Source organism: Larus michahellis, chromosome 7 (genome assembly GCF_964199755.1).
Source record: "Larus michahellis chromosome 7, bLarMic1.1, whole genome shotgun sequence".
Classification (NCBI taxonomy): Eukaryota; Metazoa; Chordata; class Aves; order Charadriiformes; family Laridae; genus Larus; species Larus michahellis.
The window spans coordinates 18,160,769-18,173,209 of NC_133902.1; the positions used below are offsets into that span (position 1 = coordinate 18,160,769).

The following is a 12,441-nucleotide window of genomic DNA, read 5'->3' on the forward strand; positions in this document are numbered from 1 at the left end:
AACCTGACACAATATACGAGGTATACAAATAAAAAAACTAAACATAAATCTGTGTATTACACACAAACACACGCAAATGATGGGAGGGAAAAAAGGTATAATCTACCTTTTCCTTTAAAAAATGCGGGTCTGACCCATGTGCTGCCCGGAGCCCCCCCCTTCAAGGCGCGCCGCGATCGTGACCACGCCCCCACCCCACATGACCACGCCCCCCAATCTTGGTCACGCCCCCCCGGCCCGTCCGCCCTCTATCCCCGCCCCGCAGTCCTCCAGAGCATAAAAAGAGCGGGGCTAGAGCGGCTCGTGTAATTTAGCCGCGGGCGGAAGTGCGCGCTGCTCGGGTCGGAAGTGAGTCACGGCGCGGCCGCCTCCTGAGCGGAGGCGGTTCTGTGCGGCGGCAGCGGGGCGCCGTGAGGGGAAGATGCCCGTGGCGGTGATGGCAGAGAACTCCTTCAGCTTCAAGAAGCTCTTGGAGCAGTGCGAGACCCAGGAGCTTGAGGTAACACGGGGCGCGCTGCGGGGGCGGGCCCGGTGGTGCCGGGGGCCTGGCTGAGGCACCGTGTGCTCCGGCGCGGCCTCGGGGCTCGGTGCCGCCCCGCAGCGCCGGTGGGTTTGGGCCCAAGCGTCTCCTGGCGCAGCCGGGTGCGGTGTGGGTTGTGCTGTCGCCTGAGAGTGGTGTTATGAGGGTCTGATCTGGTCCTGCACGGAAGGAGGTTCGTGGCACTCTGCCCCTCTTTGTGTTGATGAGGGTTCGGTGTTTAAACCTGCCGCTTGTGCAAACGCCCGCCAAAAGGCTTTTCAGAAACTTCTGAAGCTGCGGACAAATAAATGACTGCATTTTAGGGCCTTTGTGCAGGAGAGCATGTGAGAGAGAGAAGTTCGTATGTCTCCATGTGTTTCACGTAGTTGAGAAAAATAAGGTTTTGAAAAGAAGAGTGGGGCACTGGATTACTCTTAAATCAGTGGTGCGCTGGTTGTGGGAGCACACACTGGAAGCTTCCTCTGTGCCGTTTTAAATTCTATTGCTCGATGGGTTTTTGATTCTGACTGCATGCACTGCTCGTGTGCCAGACTCCAGCCTGTGGTAAATCCAAGTAGCACCACGTTAGTGCTAAAGGCTCTTCCTGGGTCCGTAGACCCTTTCTCGTCTTGCAGAGTTTCCAGTGCTTTTCTAAATGTGAAGCTCACGGATTCCACTGTAGCCATTTGAAGTAAGAGCGAATTTTGAATTTTCCTCTTCTGTGTGCTCTTCAGCAATTCTGATTTTTAGATCTTTCTACGCTAGCAACTGAAGGGAGAGGGCTGTTCCAGTGTGTCATCACTTGCCATAACAGAACTTTGGTGTTGACAAACTGTGCTGCTTTGCAGTGGAAAATATAAACCTTAAATGGAAGGGCTCCCTGGGGAGCAAAGAGTGCCATTGTAACATGTGGGAGAGTTGAGTGTGGCTAGCCCTTCCTGCTGGGAGCAATTTAGTACTCCCTTTGAAGGTATGTTCCCATCCTTTAGAGGAGCACATGTGTACAGTATTTACTGCTAATGTGTATTAGATGAGTAGAGGAATGTGTAGAAGAATATTTAAAAGTTATGAGATGGTCTTACTCCCCTAACCACAGTATGCGTTAAGTCACTGAATGGCATCCTATGAGGGAACATTGGTTCTTATACACTGTATTTCTGTAAATAGATTTACCTTTTTTCCCATTCAGATTAATAAGTTTCAAAACAGTGATTGATATGTGGTTTGAACCTGACTTGTAATGTCTCTGTCTGTCTTTTTGGCTTCTGCGGAGCAATGGGAGGGTTGTGTCAGGCTGAGTTCTCAGTGATGGTGACAGAGCTCAGGAGGCTTTAGGCTTTGTTTCGGTGGCCATCTGAGGAAGTTTAATGTATCCTCCTCACTTCCCTGCTGCAGAGTGTGTGGTGTTGAACCTCGATGGGCCCCTGGGGGCTGTTATAAAGCCACTGAGTTTAGACTGCGCTTTGCTCAGGGTTTCTGCTGTGTCTGTCAGCAGAGTCTCCTACTCAATGGCAACAGATGCACTCCTGGCAAACTGTTCCCAGATGCTTTGACAAAGCCAGTAAGTTATTCGCTGTGTGTGTCTACATCCACATCAAGATTTTTGTAGGCATGCTAAAGTCTCCTGATAGCCTTTGTGTTTCAGGTCATGAGTTGATATGTAGGCTGACTTTTTTTTTTAGATGCAGCCATAGAGCCTCCTTCAGTAAGACTGTAGATTGTAAACGTAGTTGTTTTGGTGGTGGTTAGCTTTCCTTTCTGTTCCACTAGTCTTCTGTCAGATAAACTAATGATTTTTGTTTTATTTAGTACAGAGAAGCACCAAAGGTGAACTTAAACAGTTTAAGCAGGAGGTATTAATGGACCTGGCTTTGTTTTAGTGGGCATGATCGAAAGAACAGTTGCAGAAATTGTTCTATCTGTACACAGGTGATGAGCAGTGGAAACAGTAAAAATAGCTGGAACAATTGTGTCTGCTTGATGACACACCTAATCACCTGCTTTTGGCTTAGATGAGCCTATAAATCACACATGTAATTAAATCAAATAGCTGCATAATTGGCTTCCTGTGAGTGCTTGCAGCACTAGTCTTTGATAAATTTCTAAAACCTTATTGGAAATCTTTTCAGCTTTTAAATGATTATAGACTTTCAAAATTTTATAACTGTATCATAAATCTTTTTTTCCCTACTTGTATGATTTCTGAGGTCTGCTGAAATGTTGCAAGTGTCAAATCTTACTTTGGATTTTTAAAAAATGAGCAAAGAAATTTTACTCTAGTGCAGTGCCCTGAATTGAGCTGAAGTTCATCTAAAGGTAGATGAAGTCATGGGTGCCTAAACCCAGTTGCTTGTGAGGAACTATGAAGCAAGATGGTTACCACTTCCATGAGCATAAGCTAGAACATTACAGTGATTAAAGATGTAACCTTACTTTATTCATGCAGCAAAACAAACTAAGTATTCTGAGTAAAACACCTGGCACGTGCAAGTTAATTCTTCATCGTAAGATACAACTGTATTAATGTAACATTGCAATTCTGACAATTTGTCCAGACCTATTATGTGATGTGAAAAACATCAGCTGTCTTGGACTATTCAGATTTCATTAAACTTGGCTACCTGGTGGATTTTGTTAAAATACCTTACTCTTAAAATAGGTAACCAAATTATTTGTACTACTTTTCAGGCCCCTGGAGGAATTGCAACACCCCTTGTTTATGGCCAACTTCTAGCTTTATATCTGTTGCATAATGACATGTAAGTATTTTGTATTCATTTTTAACTTCATATACTGAATTTGTCATTAGTAGCTTGAGCTGTAGTTTTCAGAATATTAGTAATTGGATGTGTGACTAACAAAATGCACATAGACAATGCTATGTTTTTAAAAAGAAATTCACAGAATGAAGTCTCTTTCACCCCTTGCTCTATCAGGAAAATTATTCTCCTTTGTTTGCTCTTGCCCACCCTTTTGAATGGTAGGGAGGCGGATTGGCTTTAGGAAGAAAGTTCCTGAAGTAGTGAAATGTACTCCTTTGGAAAGTGTTGAACACTTCAGTGTTTTGATTTTTCAAGGCTGCCTTTGTTTTGAGTTAGATTGCATGCTGCTCCATATGTTTAAATTACACCAGGATAGTTCTAAACTGTCCCTGTTAAAAATGAGGGATGCTGTTGGCTTGAATGAGCTAAATCTGCATGAAGCAGCAATCCTTTGAGTTTGATCTGGTGGATTACTACCATGTCCCTGTGTGGACTTGATTTGCTATGTTTAGGATTTTATTGAGAAATTGATGGTAGAAAAATGACACTGCTGTGTTTGGTTATCAAAACAAATTAAACATTGGTGTGGGGATTCAAAGATTTGAGCGTTTCCTTGCATTGTAGATGTATATTCTTTCAGAGCAGATTCCCTGAACACCGGTACTGAGTATTAGGTTTAATGTGCATAACCTTGGTTTAAATGAACGTGGAGTTTTAGAATTGTGCTTTAATGAAAAGCAATGAATCTTTTTCTCTATTTGTCATTTTAAATCTTTGAGAATTTGTAACCATTTCGGTTTTAGACTTCTGTGCTCTAAAGATCAATGACTAAATATTTCAATATGTCCAATTCTTCAGAATGTCTGTGAGAAAGCTGGGAAGAACATGCTCAAAACAGGCTAAATCTTTGAAATGCGAAGAGGGGCATAGGCGCATGAAGAAAGTATTTTTATGCTATTAATAAGTAAAATAAAAATATCTCTAAATAGTGTTTATTTAATCCTTTAAAACTTCTGTATTTGTATGCTTTGTAATGTACATATATATTAATACAGTAGTACATGTATCTAATTTGTAAATACATATGCGTGTACTGGGGGTGCATGCTCAAAAGTGTTTTTCTGCTAGAAGGGCATGATCAAAATTTGGAGACCACTGGTGTAAATGACTACTGATGGTATGAAAAGTTGTTACTTGTACATGCGTTCATCAAAGATGCAGCTATTCCAAAAATAAAACTGCAAAACTAACTTTTGTGAAATGCTGCCTAGGGTAGACAAATGAAAAACCTCTTCTAAACTATTGTTAAATGAGGCAGTTAATGAACTATTTTGTTTTATTATGTCATGTTGTCTGCTTGAGAGTAACTGGCTTTCTACTTCAGTAGGCATAGAAGGAATATTTTAAAGCACTGAGATTGTTAATTATAGCATCCGAACAAAGCTTTTGGTGTCGTCTTGTGGCAAACATTGAGTTACTGAGAAGTATTTTAATTTAATTTTTTTAGGAACAATGCACGATATCTTTGGAAAAGAATCCCTCCTGCTATCAAATCTGTAAGTGCTTTGTAAAATGTAATTTGATACTAAACTGGTTAGATATTAGCTTGCAAATGACTTTTTCCCCCAAGGATTCTGTTTGGTGAGTAGTCTTGGGCTCAGTTGTGTGCTGTGAACTGCTTGCCCAGCAGATGGCACACTGGTTTTTAAGATCTCCCTAACTGCTCATCTGCTCCCTCTCTTCCTTCCCAAATAATCTGGTGCAGGACTTTCCAGTAGAAAGCCTCATGATAAAGGGTAGTGAGATGGAGGAAGGCAATGGATCTGATTCTGGGATGGGGCCACATTCCACAGGAGGGTGCAGAATACCTTGTGCAGTGAAAAATCACGTTTCAGATATGATACACCTTCAGACTGATTAACTTTCCGAAGGCAGTTTGTTTTGCACTGCATTTGGATCAAATATGCATTTTGAGGTTTTAGGTAAATACAATACCAGAATTTCTTCCAGACTTTACTGTTGTTAATTTTTTAGTTTGAGATCATGTATTTTACAAGGAAACAATTGTTCTGTAGTCTTGTATTAAGAAACCTTATGGTCAAGATGGGGATCTCTAAGGTGGTCCTGAAATAATTTTTTTGATTCAACAGTCATCTGGACTGAATTTTACTTGGACTTTCTCTGAAACCTGCTCTATTTGTTGCACACCAATATTCTAGGCTTTTATATAATTGGCTTTTTTTGGTGCAACTTGCATTTCAAGTGAAGTGTCAATTCTTGGTGGAGGAAAATTATTACATGACTGACTTTGGGAAGGTTACACCTCAAAGCATAGTATTTTCTTACGTGTATTTGTTGATGAATCTTGTACTAATTGAGTCAAGTAATAATTAGTGTGAGTCTTAACTTCAGAAAAAAGTTAGTTCTCATTACAACTGAAAATATTAACTTTATTACCTAGTTTCGTGCTCGGTTGCTATTCTGACAGGCGGTTCTGGGGTCCAGTTGACCAAATGACAATGTGTAACACAGTAGAAGTAGCCCTTAAAGCCAGTCATGGGAGAGGAGTTGTAGTGAGTATGGCACCATATTAAGTGTGACCTATTATCAAGATTGCAAGACAGAATTTCAAGTTGAAAATTGCCTGCACTGTGCAAACAGCCTCTGCACTTTATAAAGCCTCTACTGAAGAGGCAAGCATTTCTCTAAGCAGAAAATAAGCTGTACCTGTCCTTTTGCAACTCCAGCCTGCGTGCAAACTATCCTCCATGATTGTTTTAGCTGGTATATCCGCCTGGATTGGTGTAACTGGCATGTGAGCAGACTTCGCATATGTGGGTGATAAAGTTTAGGCAGAGGATGGATTAGGGAGTTTGCAGCAGTGACACCTGCTAGAACTAAATTTCCCAATGCTTGTCTGTTCATCATTACAGGTATTGTGATATACTCTCGCAATGGGAAGAGGAGGGGAGTGGAGATGGGTTTATACAGAATGGTCACTGTAGAAAATACACCATTCTGGATTAACTGGGTTGGGGTTTTTTTGTCACAACAGGCAAATGCTGAACTTGGTGCAGTTTGGTCAGTAGGACAAAGAATCTGGCAAAGAGACTTTCCAGGAATCTATACAACAATCAGTGCGCATCAGTGGTCTGAGACTATTCAACCAATCATGGAAGCACTTAGAGGTACAAATTGAACTCCTACAGGTAGCATGGAATTATAAGTTGCCTTAAATTATTTGTTTGCTCAAACACAAATAGACAAGTAGACAAATGACTACTTATTATGAAAAATCAGAAGTCGTCAGGAAGATTGTTGCTAAGTTTTTGTAGGTTTTACTTAAAGGATTTCAGGTGTAAATAAAAAGCTTATTATGATAACTTGTGGAAACAAACTAAACTGTTTTTATTAGGATCGTGTGTGTGATTGTATATTCTTTCATATTGGAATTTCTTACACTGTATATTTTGTTCTGTAATAGCGAAATAGACCATTAGTTATCCATTTTTATCAGATTCTAACCAGTAATCTAGGGAACTGGGCATGGCATTTCAGAACCTTGTGACACTTATGAGAAGGTTTTTCTCTTAAATGTGGATTTAGACAAATGTTTTATAGACAGTGCAACAGTTACATGCAGTCTTACTACTAGAGGGCAGCACAGACTGCTAAACAGCCTTCCAAAGTATTTTGCAATAAAAAATTCTGTGTAGCTTTAGAAACAACTGATTTGCAGACACCTTGGTATCAAAGCACATGTGGACTAATTGACTTTTTTGTTATTTTTTTTCTGATTCTGAACTATTTGACACACAAGCTTATTGCAAATGGAGAATGCTATCAGAAGCAGAGTTTCCTAAACTGGTTTACATACTGGTGGTAGTGCCCAAGGTGCTGCAAACTAGATTTGGAAGTTAAATGTGGTCTCTGAGAAATTTTGTCCTTGCATAAAGCAAGGTGTTGTCTCTGGCTGCTGACTGTGGTACTTCAGTAAATTGTGGGAAGGGAGGGGGAACTTCTAAAGTGCTAACTTTAAGTGTGGTAGTGATTTTGCAAATGTGTTAGAATTGGAAAAATTTTCTCTGATTTCCTAGTTATGGAGATTAGTTAACTGTCTGCTTACAGTGTTTATCTCATCTTAGATGCAACTAGGAGACGAGCCTTTGGACTGGTTTCTCAGGCTTATACCTCAATAGTTGCAGATGATTTTGCAGCCTTTGTCGGGCTTCCTGTAGAAGAAGCTGTGAAAGGTACTTTGCATTTATTCACTGAATAGCTTTTTTACAGATGATTGCGATCAGAGAGCTGTGATAGTAAATACACATGTATACAAATTCTGAGACTATTATAAAGAAGTAACGAGGCAGTGAATAGAGAAAAATATCTTGGTTCTGGATAAGTGTTTAATTTTATTATTTGTCACTAGTTACCATTGGTTATCCTCCCCTTATATATATAGAAGTGTTAAAGCAATGCCACAATGAGGGAAGACTGAAGGTAGTGGGTTAACCCAGTTTTGTCAGCTATTATTACTTTCATGAGCTTGTTTATCAAACTAAATGTCTAAATGCTTTCAAGAAATAAGTGAGATGTGCCATATAGGCACTGTACTGAGATGCTTTTCTGCTGTTCTTAATGTGAGTCTTTATTTTGCATTTCTAGCAATCATATAAGGTATTTGTTCTTACAAATGTAAAAAATGCCTTTTCAGGTGTATTAGAACAGGGCTGGCAAGCGGACTTTTCAACTCGGATGGTAATGCCTAAAAAGCCAGGTAGGTGGAGCTGTTATTTCATTAGACATTAAGTTTAGCATTTTGTATTAATTAAGTGTTAGGTTTTTAATGAAAATTTTGCACAATATTCTTTGAGATATTTTTTGGGGGTGTCAGGTTGCCAGTGTAAAACGTGGGATGTTTATAGGAAATATGAAGTAGTGGGTTTGGTTTGGGGTTACAAGTAGTCTGGGTTAAACTATATCCTCAAATTAACTTTTTTAAACAAGAGCAGGCAGGATGTGCTCTGATTTCTCCTGCTCCTCCTCTGCTGCTGGCTCTGAGTCAGCGGAACATAAGTTGGATGACCTCAAATGACATGTCTTAATCTAATAAAGATGAGTAAAAATATACCATTTTGAACCTGAAATTTTTTCAGATGTAGAACTTCTTTGGGCAAGGATCTAGTGGATCCTTATGTTCTGAGGAGCTCGTTATTGGTATAATTTCCTTTCCTCTTTAAAATTTATTCTACTGGATCTTTTCTTCACTGTCATGGTGTTTATAACAGAATATCTGTTCCCGCAAAGCTCATCCCGCAGAAATACTTGCAGGTTTTGTTTGGGTTTTTTTTGCTAAAGAAGTATCTATGGCTGGCTGAGGCAAAAATAAATATTGAACTGTGAAGGCAGAGATGAAATGATTGCTCTTAAACTGCACAGTGCAGCTCTGGAAGAAGGAGCCGAATCACAGTATATCTAAAAGGGCAGCATCTATTAGGCTAAAAAAATACACTGTTTGTATGGGCAGAATTTTTAGGTGTTCAGAGCCCAGAACATTATAATAAACATTTGCCAGGCAAGGTGTTGAAATTTATCCTTCAGGGTCACATAACCAACTGCAGTCCTGAGCTTTTGCATATGATCAGTTTTTTCATGAACTGGTTGCAAAATATGCAGTGCTTACAAGTGCTGAGAGTTGATTACATGTGGTTCTTTTCCAAAAGTGAGTGCAAGAACTATTTTAGAGGCAAAAGAAAGAGGCAGGAGGTTGGAATCTATTTTGAAGCTGTGTCTAACCAGCTAAGCCTTGAGTGTTCTGCTTTTTAGCTATGAAGTAAAACAAGTAAATCAACAGCCTTAATTTAAATTACCTTTTTATCTAGTTTTGGCTTGATGTATAGAACTGCTTAAAATTGGTCCACTGGGCTAACTTCTGTTGTGTTCTTCCTTCAGGTGTGCTGGAAGCTTCCTTTAACAGATTTATTCCTTCATCAGGTACTTCCTGTGTATATGTAGTCTACTTGCATGTTTCTAAAACTTGCATGATTACAATGAACACAATTTCACCAGCACCACAAAATAGGAATTGGGTCTTAGATGAATGTTGTCATTTCCACTCAAAAAAACCCCAACAAACCACCAACCCAAACAAACCCCAATCAGCTGCTAAGTAAATATATTTCTCCCTCTATCCAATCTTCAGCTCATATTTTAAGGAGTGCCCGAGATTTCTACTTCTATAGGTAAAGAAGGGAGCGGATTCCAAAGCAGGGGTAGGCAGGCCCCGTACACCAAAAAGGATTTTGATGAAAACTTCTGACTTACGGGCAATTTCTTCACAAAGCAACTCGGAGTAGGTTTTGTTGCTTTTGTGTGATGTGGGAGTTCTGAAGTCTTCCCTGTAGCAGAAGGCAATTGGTTTTCCTCAGAGCTCAACTATGGGTTGAGATGTAATGTGTTATGTCGTGCTGATTCTCAAAACGCTATTGTCTCTACTGTTCACAACATGGTGACAGCACATCTGAATTGGTGGGTTGCTGTGTCTAACACAGTTGCCAAAAGCGTCTTAAATTTACAGATTTAATTCCAAGCCAGTTTCAAGAGCCAGGGTCTTGCTTTTTGAAAACGTTCTTTTCATTGTCAGCCTCCTCTGTCACATACTTGCAGTCCTAAGCAGCGTGTCTACTTTAACTGTATCCTGCATGCTAATCTGCTAGCTCTTCAGGGGGAATAAATGCCAGTTTTCCTGCTATTTTTTATTTCTGATTTTTAATTCCCAACTTACCTCCCTGGCTTTAGTCACTTGTCTTCCAACCTATTCTTTAACTGTAATCTCAGGTTAGCTGGCATTTATATAAGGATCTGAATGTGCACTGCATTCTCCTTCGACCCGTGCAGTACTTTGCTGTGTTTTGTTAATCAGATAACACAGTAGATTTATTTGGTATCTTCAGTATGGCAACTTGTAAAGAAAGGAGCAACTGCAGAGCTCCAGGAGCCTTTTTTGTCAAGTGGAAGTACTGTCAGTCTTCATTATTCAGGCTCTGGTATAGTTAAAGAAAAAAACAAATACATGGAGGCTGCTAACAACTGGAACTTGTTAGTTATCTTTGTTTTTACTTAATGTTGCAGATAACAAAAAAGTAATGTCAACTAAAGCTGCACAGGTAGGGGATACAGTTAAGATATGCCCCCATAAGACTGTTAAACAGTCTCATGCATTTAATTTCTTCCTTACTGTTGTGATGGGTGGTATTGCGAATGCATTTTTTTCTTAGTTTCATTAATGATGCTTTTGTTTTATCTTTGTAGAACCTGCTCCGGTTCCACCAATTCCAAATGAACAGCAGTTGGCCAGATTGACTGACTATGTGGCTTTCCTTGAAAATTGATTATCCTGCTCCTGTATTCAGAACAACTTGGGAATCCTGTGTACTGACAGTTTTAGAAGTCTAAGATTTATTTTATTTCATTATCTGTTAAATATTGCAGCATCTCCTACTCAAATGTGTGAAATATACAGTGTATGTTATCCCAATTCATGTTTTGCCAAAGCCAAGCTAGCAACTGAAACAGTCCTTTAACTCCTGTAATATTTATTCAGTAGGTACACAGCAGTATTACATAGCAAGTTTTTTTTATTGACTCATAACAGAGAGGCAGAACTTTTTTCAGGTATATTAGAAATAGAGAAGAAAAAAATGAATAATGAAGCAGGTTAACCGTGTTGAGGAGTTTATGCTAGAAGGTTATGTGCTTCTGTGGTGAGTACCGCTGTGCTTATCACAGGTGGATTGCATGTGGAACTAAAGTACAAAGAGTGGAAGACTGCCCTACCTGTACCTGCAGAGAGAAAATATTTTGAAACATAACTTAAGAAGAAAACAATTTACAATAACTCTTTTGCAAGTATATTTGTGACATATTTATAATTGATCTTTTTTCTTATTGGTCTTTCCGGATTGTTAAATCTTGTTTTGATGTGAGAAATTTCACATCGGGCATATTTTTACGGCAGAATAATTGGATTCATTTAAGAAAGCCAAATCTTCACTTTAAGGAGGAATTTTTACTTTTGGAAGGTTGTATTTGAGTGATGTAAGACACCAGACACTTTGCTGGGTAAATATACACCTTCTTGAGGCCTGTTATGTCTTGGTTCTTTTCAGTACCTTGGGCCAGGATCTACAAGGAACAGCAACTCTTACCTGTCTTTAAGCTTTCTGGATTACCTCTGCAGTTATTGGAGGGGAATTTAAAAATTAGCATAGGTATCCCTGAGTAGAGACCGATTGGGCTGGGCACAACAGGTTATGCTGCAGTGTCAGTTTGAGGAATACATTTTCTGTATCAGAGCACTGCTGTGTTAGTCTTTTGAGCTGAGAGTGGATTTTAGAAGCAGAAAGATGACTTGTATTCCCAGTCTTATTTGTGTTACGCTGGTAAAAAGGCTATGGGAAGATAGTGGTGCTTTAAAGGGCAGTGCATGCCTTCATTTGCTTCTCCCCTCCCTTTTCAATATCATATTCAGTGGTTTCATCGAAGATGGCAGACGTGCCGTATGTTGTGATTGTTTTTTCCAGTGTGCACTACCTACTGTACATTCTCTTGTTGGGGGTGTGTTAGCAGGGAGGAATTATAAACTGTGCACTGCTGCTTTGAGAGCTCCTTTTGTATGTAAACACTTAATCAAAATGATTATTTATTTGAAACCCACCTAAGACTTGGATTTCTAAATTTATCTTCAGTGATATTAAAGAACATGTTTACACTGACCTTGTGTACTTGATTTTTTAATTTTCCTTAGATTACAGTTCTCGTTTGGCTAGTGTTTTAATGAATTCTTGTTGGTCTAGCTTGGATAGAGCTAGTTAAAGGTTACTGCAATACATTATGCTTAGACAGGGGTTTTTGAACAGCTTTGTGTGCAGCAATTGTATGGTTTTATATTAAAAGAAACACTGGTAGCCTTCAGATGCCTTTTAAAATATTCAAAGGTGTAAAGTACTTGAAGAGCTAAGTGAAAATTTCCCCTTTTGTGTATGTATTGTGCAACTCTGCAGTTGTTTGTAGCATGCAGGGACAACTCTGCTTGCAGCAATGAAAATTAGACATGATTAAAGGATTACTAACCATTTGCACTTAATGGTCATAGAGGAG

The 12,441-nt window shown here is 39.5% G+C and overlaps 1 protein-coding gene across 1 annotated transcript; it reads left to right on the plus strand.

The window, feature by feature from the left end:
* The first annotated feature begins 324 nt into the window (after positions 1-324).
* On the plus strand, positions 325-12,056 carry COPS8 (COP9 signalosome subunit 8). The gene is made up of 8 exons (XM_074595449.1): positions 325-499; positions 3,209-3,279; positions 4,790-4,838; positions 6,338-6,470; positions 7,428-7,535; positions 7,997-8,059; positions 9,235-9,276; positions 10,594-12,056. Exons 1-8 carry the CDS (start codon positions 422-424, stop codon positions 10,671-10,673), a joined length of 624 nt encoding a protein of 207 aa, XP_074451550.1. The 5' UTR covers positions 325-421; the 3' UTR covers positions 10,674-12,056.
* Positions 12,057-12,441: the final 385 nt, after the last annotated feature.